Below are 15653 nucleotides of genomic sequence, written 5' to 3'. Positions count from 1 at the left end.
AGATCAATGGGGACCCTAAAGGTAACAGAGAGATGGCAGGAAGAGAAACCATTGCTGGAGATGCTCTGGCTATGATCAGATAGTTAAGAGTGAAACCAAGCAAGGGCAGTCCCACTGAGCTGGAGAACAGGCGAGGCGTTGGAGGAGGATGGTGTGGTCGACCATGTCAAAGGCTGCAGAGAAGTCAAGGAGGATGAGGAGGGAAAATATACCAGTCACAATCATAGAGGATATTATTTTTAAATGTGATTAGGGCCATTTCAGTGCTGTGGCAGGGTCGGAAAACTGATTGGAGAGATTCAAACATGGAGTTGCAAGAAAGATGGATACGGATTTGGAAGGTGACAACTCGTTCAAGGGCTTGAAAGGGAGAGGAAAGGCAGACTGGAGATGGGGCGGTAGTTTGCAAGGACTGAGGGATCAAGGGTGGATGTTTTGAGGAGGGAGGTTTTGAAAGGGAGGTGAACAGCACCTGAGGATAGGGAACCATTTACAATGTCAGCTGACAAAGGGGCCAGTAAGTGAACTTGGATGGTCAGCAGGAGGAGGGTCTCAGGCAAGATGAGATTCTAGAATTTCAGTTGTCTAATAATGGAATAACTGATCAACGAAGTGGAATAGCTACAGTGAGTGAATGTTCATTTCATTTAATGTCTATCAGCTTGAGATTCGTAACTAAGAAATACTAAGACATCTAATGCAGTAGTTGCTGATGGGGTTACCTTATTTCATTGGTAAATTGAATTAAATTGTACAGACTTGCACAAATTTTTTATCCTATTTGTACAGTATGCCAAAATGAAATATACTGATGCAGCAAAATTTTTACTAATCTTGAGAGAGGTACAATGGCAAAACAATCTCTATAGATGGAATTGCAGGACAATTTCAGACTAAAGGCTTCCAAATGTATCCAATGGCTCAGTAGGTTTACCCAGAGAGCAGCTAAGTCATAACAGGGTTGGAGCGAGGAAATCAGCCTGGGATTCTGCTCCTGATCGTGAGCTAGAAGTCGACTTCAGATGACGTCAGGATCCAATTCATCTATGATGGCCCCTGTTCAAACAGCACACCGACACTCAGTGTCAAAAGGCTCACATGTAGATAATGGCCACTGGGGAAAGATACCAGAGGGTAATGGTGCCCCTGGAACTATACACCAAGCAATTGTGACAGTGGAACAATAAACACCTTCAAGAGAGGAGGCAAAGGGAAGGAGAGCACTGGTCAGATAAATGGAGAGAAAACAAACTTCCTACAGCAGTTTGACTCAATGGTTAAAATATGATGGATTTATGAAACTAAGGACAGGATTATAAATGTTCAGCTGAAGAAATTTAAGGCTACAAGATGTAGGCTATAAAACAGCATCTGGTGTATTTCTGGAATACATGATTGAGATTCTCATTAGACAAAAAGCATGACCATGTAGTGACAATGTGAACTTCAGTGATGGCGAGTGCTCTCCTAAGGACCTTCCATCCTTAAGGGACAAAAGCTGTAGAACCTGATGTGAACAGACCTGCCAACCAAGTGTAAGGATACATTATTCAGTTAAGGGCCTGGTTCTGGAAAGAACTGAATCCATATTTGCCATCTCAGTTTAGCAAGGAGTTGAATATAACACTTTATTCACAGGGGGAGAAAGAGATGAAGAAAGGGGAAAGGGGCTGATGTGGAAAGAGAAGAACAGAACAAGAGATTTACAGAAACCCACTATATGACCATACAAAGATGACAGGCAAAAAAGATTTAAAAATCAGAATAAATTTACTCCAATAAGGCCACAGAAGAAAATGGACAAATGCTCAATCATGTGCATATGCAAGAAACAATCAACAGTCAAAATAGCAAGTAGTAAAAACTTTGACCTCCATAAAGTTTCCACCTTGAATCTGAATGCTCAGATCTGAAGCATATATTCTCTCAGCTGAATGAGGTGTGTATGTGGGTTACTAACTTGTTGAGTATCTACAGTTGGTACACAAATTCCTACACCCACTTTTGAAAGAAGTTGACGAGGAAACAAAATCCAAGTGAGTATTTTTTACATAAAAGGAAAAGACATCCATATTTACAATTTGTGGCATGATATTCTGCATGTGTATTTTCATTAAAGTTTTTTCAAGATGCTGTATCTGTACAAAATAACCCTCAACGATATCCCCTTGGTAGGGCCAGACATTCAATCTTGATCTCTGTGCTGGAATCTCTTCCTCTCCAATTGATAAAAATAAAAGCCTGTTCGAGTGTAAGGTTAGACATTTTCAAATATCATTCCACTGCTGCAGCCAACTTGAAAAAGTCATCAGTTTGAAGCTACAGTATTTGAGTTCTCGAGATTTGTGTTGTTTCTATTGTACAGCTTTTTGTGAAATTCTGCGCAATGCACAAAAAACAGCCGCAGCAATGAACTATCAACATGTGGTCATGTCGGCCAACAAAGCATGCATCAGTCATGCTTGGGATTTCAAGCCAAGACATCTGAATGGCATTCCAACATTATATCAATTGACCATAGGTAATAAGTGCATCTATCTTAAAGCTTCTTTGTGACGAGGAGATTTATAGCCTGAAAATAAGGCGCATTATGCAACCCCTCTGGGATTCGAGTATTTTATATCGTTTTTCAATAGCATTCATTGAAGAATTGCTATCTAAGTTCTCAATTACACGGGTTTCCTTAGCTCTGTCTAACAAGCAAGGTTTCCTCTAGGTTATAGAAAAACCTACAGTGAAATTTGGCCAAATGTCTATTGAGCATTTTCACCAGTTTGAATTTGTCTTGTGCATGTACATATGAAAACAAATTTTCCCAGTCCTCACCCGCAGTGAGGTACCTGGCCTGCCGTGAGCACAGATCGGAAAACTGCTGGCGCACTCTGCCTGCCATTTGCTGTCAATTGAAATCAATGGATTGAAAATCATGGGCAGCATAGTCATGATTTTATGATCCACGCTCGCAGAGGTCCAGGGCTAAGAAAAACTCTAAACTTTTATTAAAATCATAGCTATCTCAGCTTTGGTCACAAGCATCTTGAAAGTTAATATTTTGAACATTACAGGCTACATGTATTTTAGCCAGCAAATCATGCTACTTCAGCAAGATATCAGCAACATAATCGCAAATAAAGTAGCAACCTGATCCAGACATAAGTTGGTATTCGTTTCCAAAATGCACTGTAAGTCAAGCATTTTTGTCAGAAACCATGGAGGTGAAATTAGGACAGAGGGAGGGGAAACAAAAGGGTAGGAATACATGGACTGGCAACACTGTGAGCTGCAATATTTAAACTGTACATATAATCAGCCATTTACTTATATATCCCACATCCATTAAATTATGGATATAAAATTTTTGAACAAGTCACAGACCGTTGATTTGACACTGCAGTACCAGTAAATAACCATAGTGCATAAGAAGTGTACCATATTTCCATTTCTACATCGTAGACTGATGGGGTGAGGTTCTGCAGTCTGCAATGTCAAAAATGAAAAAAAAAATGCTTATTTAGTAAAAGTAATCACTATATACCAGTTTGAGCTTGGGTTTTGCCCAAAAACATTAGTGATAATAAACTATGTATAACATTCTTAACACTCAAGTAGTTCATTAAGAAAACATTGTTATTTGAGTCATTGTGGCCATTTAACCTAAGGCATGCAAATACCTGGTGACTACACAGAGGTGCAAAACTTAACAGAATATCTTAACTTTACACCATGTTTGATCCAGAGAAAACTGGGTACTATCCATCGAAACAAAAAGCAATAGTGCAAAATATGTCTGATTTGCCTTTCTACTGTTTATTGTGTTAACTTTCAATGTATAATTTATGAACTATTTCTCCAATCTTGGCAGGAAATTTGGACAGTGCAATTTCTGCTGTGTCCATGACATACAGGTGAAAAATACTGTACCCTAAGTATTGTACAGTAAATGCAGCAGGCACTTAACACGTGAAACGAGTAAGTCAGACAAGCTAGCCAGCTGACCAATAGCTGTATGAGAACATAGGAAAAAATTCTGATTTGATATAACGGTCAATCTACTATAATTAGCAAATTTCGATTTTGTAACAGAATTAACGTAGAATATTCAAGTACTTTAAATATCAGTGAAAGATAAACCGGTAATGAAGGTTTATGCCAAAAAATACTTCATATGTATCATGTGCAAAAATAGTTCAGGTTTTGTTAAAGCAGAGATTTTAGAGTTAGTTTCTGAAATGCTTATATTAAAATAATGTGTTACTTGCATCTAGTCAGGTTGGCAACATAAACATAACTTACTAAATTTAGTGCATGCCACCATCTCTATTTGAGGGGAGCCATTAAATTTTCATAAAGGATCCACAACTGCGTTTATGATAATTTTATCTTATATGCCTTCCTACTCCATAATTGACCTCCTCAGGTAAAACCACTGGGCCATGGATTTCACAGCTAATGTCAATGCCACTTTTTGGAAAACAGGGCACAGAGAGATGGGATAAGTTGCCCGGTTGATTGTTCTTCCTCATCTCATTCTGCCACAGGCGGAAACCACTTCTACTGAAATGCACTCCATCTAACCAGGCTTTCCACCTTGTGACAGATATGCCAATATACTAAACAAATGAAGAACATTCAAATCTACCCAAGCTCAGCAATAACAAGGTCAAGAACAGACCATGTGCGTTACTGGAGCAATCCACTTTCCAGAAATAAGTGGCTTATGAATTATACCAAGTTTAATACTGGTCTAATACAGGGTTGCCAAATGTACGGCTTGCAGAACAGTTTCATCCGGCCTACGGTGCGCTGCACTTAGGGTTGCTGAATCTCCTGGGCATGGCTTCTCACAGCCCAGGAGTACTGCATGTTTTAAACTGCGCCCCGCCCACCCCCTGGTGACATCATCCCCTGCTGGCACAGAGAGCCTGCATCTGCTCAAGGGTGACCAGGAAGACAGGATTGGGATTGGGGAGGGGTGCCCAGCATTTTCTGCAGAGCTGGGAGCACACGCAGCACAGAGAGGAACAGCCAGTAAAGGGGTGAGTGAAATCTGAGGACCTTACTGTGGGCAAATAGCAAGACTGTTTCCACTGGTGGGCGAATGGGGATCAAGGTGATGGAGACTGAAGATTTTGACTGCACCCAGGGAGCTACAGCCCTGATTTTACATGGAGGAGTGAGATGCAGGAGGGTGGAGTATGGGATGCCAGAAGCCGACTCCTGCTCCTCCACGTTCCACAGAAGGGGAAGTAAAAAAAACTTTCCCTACTATTTCTTCAGAGGCCTCCAGTGGGGCCTTTAAGGACTGCTGTTTAGGCCGCTGTAGAATTTGAAAAACCAGTCGGATCTTGCACGGCGCACATGCCACCTGGTTTTTCATGCATTTTGCAGGTGTCCTGAAACAGGCGCAGGACCCTTCTTTGCATATTTAAACTGTCCCAACGCTGATTTCATGCGGCCGCCAGGGATACCTAAAAAGTGAGGACCAACATGGTGCAACCATGTAGCTGGCACAGATTAAGTGCAGGACCGTGCGTCCAGGAATTGGCATACATTGCGCCCGTTTTTGGGGTGTAAAATGGGCGCAATGTATACCAATTTCTACCTCACTGTGCCCAAATAGCTTATGCTGAACGTGGCCCATGCCAACTGCCAGGATGTCAGATCAGGCCCACCATCTAAATTGATTTTGACACCCCTGCTAATACAAGATTTAAATGTATTACTGGCAGACGAACAAAAATATCACTATTGGTGTTGTCACTAGGCTCATTTAATACATTTGATACTGATACACTATAGGAAAAATCATCAAATTTAAGCTAATACATTTTAACACTGCGCAATACATGTCTTGAGATACTCTTGATTCATCACCTCAAATTGCGCCCACCACTGCCACTATCGGCGACAGGCCTACAAGCACCAGTATTTCACTTGTGTTTATACACCACAACATGCAAACTGCAGCTTGTTTTCCCACAGTTCAAGTGAACATAATACTTGCATGCTTTAGTGAAATCCTAGTGACAACACAAACTTTCATTTAAATATCCCACTTTCCTGTGTGTGTGTGTGTGTGTGTGTGAGTGAGAGAGAGAGAGTGAGAGAGAGCGCGACACTAAACATCTTAAGTAATCTGACAATTTACTGGTACATGCTGTTACAGGTCTGAACACTAAAATGAAATAGACCCAACATCTTTCCAGTCAACCAAGGTTTGGCTCTTCAAGGTTTTGTTCATGTACACCTCTGCCTTAGGTAATTAAGGTAGAAAACCCTATACATATTCATACCTTTCTTCCATCACTGGCATGACAGTTTACATTTAACGGAGTAAGCAATGCCATGAGCTTCTCTTCATTACCGCTCCTGGAGAGGAAAACATTTACATTTAGTGAAGAAAAAAACTATTAGAATGCATCAGAGATTTAGCGACTAAAGAAATTATGTTTTGAACAATGAAGGATCTTACAATTAAAGGCAGTGAAAAAGGAATTAAATTTAGAAGCTTATCTCTGAACCTGGCCCTAGTAGCTGCAGTGATACATTATAGAAAAAAGAGCAGTTGTTATTCATTATGTTTGGTCTTTGTGAATCCATTTTAAAACACTGTACATGAAGTTACACAACACATTCAAATGTAAGTGGACTGTGAAAAACATCTGAAACAGTGACCAACGTGTGCCTTGATGTGTACACCTGTTCTCCAACCTGGCTTCACAATTGCCTCCATGTTAATTATTGCTGCTCGCTCCTGCTTTTTCAGCAATAGTATTACAATGCCTCTGGAAGATAGGGCTAATCTCACCAGCAATTTGAATCGAGTCTATTTTCCCTGTCACAAATGTAGAACACAACAAGGATTCAGCAGCATGGAAGGGGAGGACACATCGAAAGCGAATATGGGAAGGGGGACTAGGAGTCAGGGAAAAGAGAGAATGTTACTCATCCAGTAACCAGATGCCCAAGATACAAAAATGACCTGCATAAGAACAAACACACAGCTCCCGTAACATGAGGCCACATTTGAGTCCTGGGTTTTAATTAGGAACATTTAAAAATAAACTTTGGTGTCCACTCATTTAATGAGTGTTTTTTTTGTATTTATTAAGCAATGGGGTGTCAGTGCTGGGATATGAAACATTTTTCTACATTTGACACTGTCAGAATCTAGCACTCCCAGGTCAGGAACAGGATAAGCTGGATACATAGTAAAGCCCCTTCTACCCCACTCCAACAAAGTGCCTCAACTCCCAACTTCAAAGCAACAATCTCTCCGACACCAGTGTGAATATTTTATTGCAACATACTAACCATCTTTGTGGCTTTGAGTAAGGTGGTTAATTTAGTGCCAAGTTATATAGTATGTCATTTTTGGACTCCCACCCACTAAAACTGCAATGATATTCCCCAAACTTAATTCACACAGGGCCCTCGCAGAGAGGAGAATTCTTCGTCTGGGCTCAAGTCCATGTTCCCAGACGGAAAGGGCAATGTGTGAACCCAATCCCAAGATTTCCTCGATACTCCAGGAAGATTAGAACCCATAGAAAAATTAAGACTTATCTATGATCTATTAATTAAAATGCATGGCCCACAGCAAAGTTACCACTTGTCACAATGACCCTTAGGGGAAGAATGAGTACCAGAGCTTCAAAAATCACAATTCAAGTTTCCTTTTCCGTGTGTGTTAAAACCTGAAACCAAAATGCAAGCAGCGTTCTCCAGGCTCAAGATTTCTGATACTCTGCTTTCAGATTTGCTGAATAAAATTAATTTTCATTTTATTAGCATTTATTTTTGTAGCTTAAAAATTAATAATTAAAATTAATTATAAATTAACTATTTACAGCAATAAAACTTTTCACATTCAAATAGCTTTAGTATCAGCGCCCAAGCTAAAATTTTTTAAAAAAAATATTCGTTCATGGGACGTGGGCGTCGCTGGCAAGGCCAGCATTTATTGCCCAGCCCCAACTGCCCTCGAAAAGGTGGTGGTGAGCCGCCTTCTTGAACCACTGCAGTCCGTGTGGTGAAGGTTCTCCCACAGTGCTGTTAGGAAGGGAGTTCCAGGATTTTGACCCAGTGACGATGAAGGAACCGCGATATATTTCCAAGTCGGGATGGTGTGTGACTTGGAGGGCAACGTGCAGGTGGTGTTGTTCCCATGTACCGGCTGCTCTTGTCCTTCTAGGTGGTAGAGGTCGCGGGTTTGGGAGGTGCTGTCGAAGAAGCCTTGGCGAGTTGCTGCAGTGCATCTTATGGATGGTACACACTGCAGCCACTGTGCACCGGTGGTGAAGGGAGTGAATGTTTAGGGTGGTGGATGGGGTGCCAATCAAGCCGGCTGCTTTGTCCTGGATGGTGTCGAGCTTCTTGAGTGTTGTTGGAGCTGCACTCACCGAGGCAAGTGGAGAGTATTCCATCACACTCCTGACTTGTGCATTGTAGATGGTGGAAAGGCTTTGAGGAGTCAGGAGGTGAGTCACTCGCCGCAGAATACCCAGCCTCTGGCCTGCTGCTGTAGCCACAGTATTTATATGGCTGGTCCAGTTAGGTTTCTGGTCAATGGTGACCCCCAGGATGTTGATGGTGGGGGATTCAGCGATGGTAATGCCGTTGAATGTCAAGGGGAGGTGGTTAGACTCTCTCTTGTTGGAGATGGTCATTGCTTGGCACTTGTCTGGTGCGAATGTTACTTCCCACTTATCAGCCCAAGCCTGGATGTTGTCCAGGTCTTGCTGCATGCGGGCTCGGACTGCTTCATTATTTGAGGGGTTGCGAATGGAACTGAACACTGCAATCATCAGCGAACATCCCCATTTCTGACCTTATGATGGAGGGAAGGTCATTGATGAAGCAGCTGAAGATGGTTGGGCCTAAGACACTGCGTTGAGGAACTCCTGCAGCAATGTCCTGGGGCTGAGATGATTGGCCATCAACAACCACTACCGTCTTCCTTTGTGCTAGGTATGACTCCAACCACTGAAGAGTTTTCCCCGATTCCCATTGACTTCAATTTTACTAGGGCTCCTTGGTGCCACACTCGGTCAAATGCTGTCTTGATGTCAAGGGCAGTCACTCACCCCTCACCTCTGGAATTCAGCTCTTTTGTCCATGTTTGGACCAAGGCTGTAATGAGGTCTGGAGCCGAGTGGTCCTGGGGGAACCCAAACTGAGCATCGGTGATCAGGTTATTGGTGAGTAAGTGTCGCTTGATAGCACTGTCGACGACACCTTCCATCACTTTGCTGATGATCGAGAGTAGACTGCTGGGGCGGTAATTGGTGATGGAAGAGTCTGGGACATTGGCTGAAAGGTATGATTCTGTGAGTATGGCTGTGTCAGGCTGTTACTTGACTAGTCTGTGGGACAGCTCTCCCAATTTTGGCACAAGTCCCCAGATGTTAGTGAGGAGGACTTTGCAGGGTCAGCTGGGCTTGGTTTGCCTTTGTCATGTCCGGTGCCTAGTGGTCCGATGCCGGGTGGTCCGTCCGGTTTTATTCTTATTGTGACTTTTTTCAAGCGAGATTTTACAACTGAGTGGCTTGCTGGGCCATTTCAGAGGGCAATTAAGAATCAACCACATTGCTGTGGGCCTGGAGTCACATATCGGCCAGACCGGGTAAGGACGGCAGGTTTCCTTCCCTAAAGGACATTAGGGAAATTGAAGCCAACTGACCCAGGAAGATGGCTGCCAGCAGTCCACAGATTAAATGAAATTATAAATGGAACATGTATAGGAATTGGGATTATTTGGATGCCGTTGCCGTCTGAAATATTAATTGTGGACAGCAAGAAGCAAGATCAGTTGATGCAATGAGTTCTCACTTGTGGCCTGTTTGAACCCAAACAGAAGGCAGCTTTTAATTATACTGGATTTACCACCACCTCAGTCGACCCCGTCACTGCCTCTGATTTGTCACGCTTCTTGTCTAGCATTCAGTATTGGGTGAGCAGAAATTTCCTCCAATTAAATATTGGGAAGGCCGAAGCTATTGTCTGCGGTCCCCGCCACAAACTCTGTTCTCCAGCCACCGACTCCATTCCCCTCCCTCACTGCTGTTTGAAGTTGAACCAGACTGTTCGCAACCTCGACGTCCTATTTGACACAAAGAGCTTCCGACCCCATATCATCTCCATCACCAAGACCGCCTACTTCCACCTCCGTAATATTGCCCGTCTCCGCCCCGCCTCAACTCATCTTCTGCTGAAGCCCTCATTCATGCCTGTTACCTCCAGACTCGACAATTCCAATGCTCTCCTGGCCGGCCTCCCACTTTCCATCCTCTCTAATCTTAAGCTCACCCAAAACTCTGCTGCCTGTATCCTAACTCACACCAGGTCCCGTTCACCCATCACTCATGTGCTCACTGACCTACACTGGCTCCCGGTCCGGCAACGCCTCGATTTTAAAATTCTCATCCTTATGTTCAAATCCCTCCGTGGCCTCGGCCCTCCCTATCTCTGTGACCTCCTCCAGCCCTACAACCCTCTGATCTCTGCGCTCCTCCAATTCTGGCCTCTTGCACAGCCCCGATTTCCATCACTCCACCATTGGCGGCCGTGCCTTCAGCTGCCTAAGCCCTAAGCTCTGGGCCAGATATTTTCCTATTCCTCACCTTCAGAGTGAGAAGACAAATGTATTAGCTCCTACTCCCAAACTAAAATATTGCTATGACCTGTAAAAAGGCCTTTTTTTGAAGGTCAGAAACCCTCCACCATGTTTAACAGTCTCGAACCAAAGCAACTGAGCAATATATATATCCACCTGTAGGGTTTCTGTTTTCCCAATATGGAGGGAACACACTCTCCCCATAGCGATAAATCCCACTTGTCTAAGTCGAGTGAACTTATGTACAGCTTGGCAAAGCCACGGCTGAGCAGCCCCCAACTGTGTGCGCGCGCTGCTGGAATTTAACTGGATAAAACAGTGCAGCTTACGCGAGAAGATCAATGATAAGCTTCCTGCTGCTTTTCCAGCTGGGACCAATAAGTGGCATTTACCACAAAATAATCGTCAATTTCTAACAAGTGCCCCTTTTTACAAAGAGTGCACTATTAAAACATTGGGCGCAACAACTAAAAATGCATGCAAGTTTAGAATAGTCTATTCTGACAGACTGAACTGCTCAAACATTAGCAGCTTTTATCACGTGCAATGAAGAGCTACCTTCCACAGTTCTGACCCCCTTCAGTTGATGCAATGTTGATGTCCGTACTGAACTACTCAAATCATCTTCTCATCCAAAGAGAGGATCAGAAATAGGATAATCATATCCAGGTGACGAATTATATAGACTATAAGAGATAGGAGCAGGAGTAGGCCATTCGGCCCCTCAAGCCTGCTCCGCCATTTAATGAGATCATGGCTGATCTGATTTTTATCTCAACTCCACTTTCCCGCCCTTTCCCCATATCCTTTGACTCCCTTGCTGATCAAAAATTTGTCTAACTCAGTCTTGAATGTATTCAATGACTCAGCCTCCACAGCTTTTTGGGGTAAAGAATTCCAAAGATTCACGACCCTCTGGGAGAAGAAATTCCTCCTCATTTCCGTCTTAAATGGGCGACCCCTTATTGTGAGACTACGCCCCCTAGTTTTAGATTCCCCCATGAGGGGTAACATCCTCTCAGCATCTACCCTATCGAGTCCCCTCAGAATCTTGTATGTTTCAATAAGATCTCCTCTCATTCTTCTAAATTCCAATGAGTATAGACCCAATCAGTTCAATCTTTCCTCATAAGACAATATTTGGAGAAAGCTTGCTATGGGGCTCCAAGCCTGATACAGTTCCAGTTATAGCAGCTTCATTTATTTCATACTGAAACCCAATTGTAATACAAGTGGGACACATTTTAATAAATATTTGTTGATCTGGATTAATAGTAAACAGTAGCTACGGGTTGTTATGCATAAATACTACCAGTTACAGACTGTTCTCTGAAGGCCTAGAATCATCGGATGCTATGGAACACAAACAGCCCATCAAGTCTACAATGATGCTCTTCTCCACGAGCCAGGTAGTCTAAACCCACTCTCCTCACTCTGCATACCCTTTAATTTTGGTGTTTCTTATCAGAAACACTGCTTTTGTGTGTCAGTATGTTAATACCCCAGCATTCAGCAGCCAAAATTTTAAATGTCATATTTCCCTCCTTCTAACTTTCAGCAATCAGTATCAAGTTCAAGCATTAAAGAGTCAAGTGTCAATAGCCTGGGCCAGATGCAGAGAAGAGCTACCTTCACTCTACCCCAACAATATACTCTAAGATGTATGTCTCTTCTGGAGAGAAGGAATGCCATTTTGCATGTCTGCATTTCTCACATCAGACTGATATGGCTTGAGTGAATTAATCAAGTTAATGATCAACTAGAGGCAGTTTTGCTATGGATGCAGATCCAGAGTGAACTAAGGCCTGGTAACCCAAACTCAATCCACATAGGACCTTCACAGCTAGTGCAGACACATTGGGCCTGATTTTAGCAGGTCTGCGGGTTTCCGGCGGGTTGGGTTTCGGGTGTGTGGCCTCCGCGCCCGGTGAAATTAGTGGGTTTTCTCTACGTCTACCCTATGAAATCCTTTCATTACCTTAAAGACCTCTATCAGGTCACCCTTCTAGAGAAAAAGAACATAAGAACATAACATAAGAAATAGGAGCAGGAGTAGGCCAATCGACCCTTCGAGCCTGCTCCGCCATTTAATAAGATCATGGCTGATCTGATCCTAACCTCAAATCTAAATTCATGTCCACTTTCCTGCCCGCTCCCCGTAACCCCCAATTCCCTTCAGAGTCCCAGCTTGTTTAATCTTTCCTGATAAGTATGTCCTCTCAGTTCTGGTATCATCCTTGTGGATGTGTTTTGCATCTTCTCCAATGCCTCTATATCCTTTTTATAATACGGAAACCAGAACTGTGCACAGTACTCCAAGTGTGGTCTAACCAAGGTTCTATACAAGTTTAACATAACTTCTCTGCTTTTCAATTCTATCCCTCTAGAAATGAACCCCAGTGCTTGATTTGCCTTTTTTATGGCCTTATTAACTTGCGTCGCTACTTTTAGTAATTTGTGTATCTGTACCCCGAGATCCTTTTGCTCCTCTACCCCATTTAGATTCTTCTTATCCAAGCAGTATGTGGCATCCTTATTCTTTCTACCAAAATGTACCACTCCACACTTATCTATATTGAAATTCATTTGCCAATTACATGCCCATTTTGCAAGTTTGTTAATGTCTTCTTGCATTTTAACGCATTCTTCCATTGTATTGTATTAACTACACCCCTCCAATATTGACTACATCCCTAACATATTTATACAAGGTACTTATCCTAACATTCTGGGTTGGATTCTAACTTGTATCCCAGTGATGAACATGCCAATCCACAACCACAATCCCCATATCCTTAATGCCTTTGCCTTGTTACAGCCAAAATATATTCTGCAATAACTGTAATGAGGGAGTTTTAACCTCGGTAGTCCACGGGAAGAGAGAACATTTTGTACCAAAAGTATTTGAATTCCTAGGAAAAGTAAATAGAATGAAAATACCAAAACCCATTATAACAAATTATAACTTGCAAATTCCAAACTTAAAAGCAGAGGTTGAAACAGTGGCAGCACAATGCATTACAATTCCAACCTACCATGCCATGCAGTGAGTGAGATATAGGTTCATGTCCATAATTCTTAATATGGTGAGCTTTGATCTCAACCCTACTATCGTGGGGCAAGAGGGCAGGTGCCTCTCCACGGGGCAGGGGAAAAAGAACCAGAGTCAGTTGTCCTGGGCTACAACACTGAACAGTTGGCTAAAGGTAGCAGTATTGGCAGAGTCTCAAATGGACACAGGGTTACTCTGGAAAGTTACAGTCGGATACCATTACAGTTTGTTTGTACCTCTATAGTTTTTTTTCGATTTTGCTTGATTTTCTTTACATAAAATAACACAAACCAAGAATTCCCTCAGCACCTGGCACTTGAAATGTATATTATTTGAACAGCTTGACAGTGTTAACATTATAATTAGGCCGGTGAGCACCAACAGTTGCTGTCAGTCACTACAGTTACAGATCTAAATACTAATCATAAACACAGGCATAAATTCTTTTAAAAGGTATGTCTAAGAAAACCTTTGACAGTAGATGAACCCCACACACTAATGACTAAACTCAGCCTTCAACCGCAATATATTGACAACACTTCCTAGAGTCTGTTCTAATGGCTTAGCAAATTTATTCGGTGAGTAACTGAACCATGCAAACTAGGATGATCCCAGATACAATTTCTAGGCAATGCTGAGTTAAATGGTCTCAGACAATCAGCAGTTGGAGGGGGAGGGGTGTGTGAAATTGGCTCAGTACCACCATGTTTGCAAAGGAAATAAAATCAGCCAGGGTTCCCACATCTAATGACTATCCAATTGCAACACATGTGGAAATTGGGTGAGGATTGACTGTGATGCCTCGCCGCACCCCCCCCCCCCCACCCCCCACATATCCACAGTTGAATAGCCTGCTAATACTCACAGGACTTACATATACAGGAGAGTTGTTAACAGGGAATTAGTACCTGTGGAATTGTACAGTAGCAAAAAGCCAACCCCTTCAGGAGGAGGAGAGAACTGGCAGAAAAAAATATTCATAAAGATGCATCTCAAAGGAAATGGCTCTAAATTAGGCCTCAGCTGGTCTATTAAAACACCACGAGATGTGAATTAATGAACAGAAAGGGGTGTAAACAGCTCACTTGATGTGATCCCTCACAAAAAACATGCAGCTTATGTAAACATTATATTTTTTGTTTAGATGCTTAAAAACTGGGGGAAGGGAAAACACTTCCTCCAGTAGTCTGAAAAACATCACATTCTATTCATTATATTTTACTAGTCAAGCAAAGTAAAGCACATTTTCAGAATCTTTAATGGCATTTTGTGCAGATACCACTTACCTCGCTGCTTCAAGGAGTTCGTCCTTCTTGTATTCACCTGCGTGATTGCAAAAAATCATAATATTAGTGCTATAAACACAAAAAATATACTGAAAGTCCACACCCTTCTGGGTAGTGAAGCAATGACGCTAAGAGCTGAAGAGAGAAGCATCACTGCTGCCTTGGAGACTAGTTACAAATCATACAGAGCCCTTCAAACAACCAATCGCTGCACACTTACTGCCTTCAAACACAGTTACTCTGATGACAGCATTAAGTGCCAGGCTTCCCCATTTCATTGCCACCACCTGCTTTTGACTGCAAACGTTTGTGATTGCAGACACGTTAACACTGACAATTATTTTCACCATTTACTGCACAAATTGTACATGGCATGTTCCTGCTCTCATGTAAATTCCTATGATATACACCTTAGATTTATTCCAACATGCTAAAGCTACCTACTCAAAAACACAGCTGTTAAATTATATTGCAGTTGAGGAAACAATGTCTAAATTTATTATGTCATTAAAACTCGAAGATTGAGTTTGCAAACACAATGGAAAAAAGGCAGCATATAAAATATACGCCAAAGACCAGCAAAACCTACACAGTAATTTTTGTGGCTTATGCTATGTGCTAAAAATACAGATCAAAGTGGTGTCTAAAGCCTCCTGGGATAAACAGGCAGTTTTTCCTAAGATTGTTTCTCCCACAGTCA

The 15653-nt window shown here is 42.3% G+C and overlaps 1 protein-coding gene across 3 annotated transcripts in view; it reads right to left on the bottom strand.

The window, feature by feature from the left end:
• Positions 1–15653, bottom strand: part of tnksa (tankyrase, TRF1-interacting ankyrin-related ADP-ribose polymerase a) — a 144351-nt gene that overhangs the window by 67791 nt on the left and 60907 nt on the right. For 2 of the 3 annotated variants that reach the window (XM_067983374.1, XM_067983376.1), the window contains exons 4-6: positions 14954–14990; positions 6294–6369; positions 3430–3477 (exon numbers count right to left, since the gene is read on the bottom strand). In XM_067983374.1, the coding sequence (XP_067839475.1) occupies positions 3430–3477; positions 6294–6369; positions 14954–14990 (161 nt within the window). The remainder of the gene's footprint in view (positions 1–3429; positions 3478–6293; positions 6370–14953; positions 14991–15653) is intronic. The other variant, XM_067983375.1, reaches the window with a different exon arrangement.

The sequence above is a fragment of the Heptranchias perlo genome, chromosome 4, assembly GCF_035084215.1.
Source record: "Heptranchias perlo isolate sHepPer1 chromosome 4, sHepPer1.hap1, whole genome shotgun sequence".
NCBI classification, from domain to species: domain Eukaryota; kingdom Metazoa; phylum Chordata; class Chondrichthyes; order Hexanchiformes; family Hexanchidae; genus Heptranchias; species Heptranchias perlo.
This window is presented reverse-complemented; position numbering and strand designations above follow the sequence as displayed.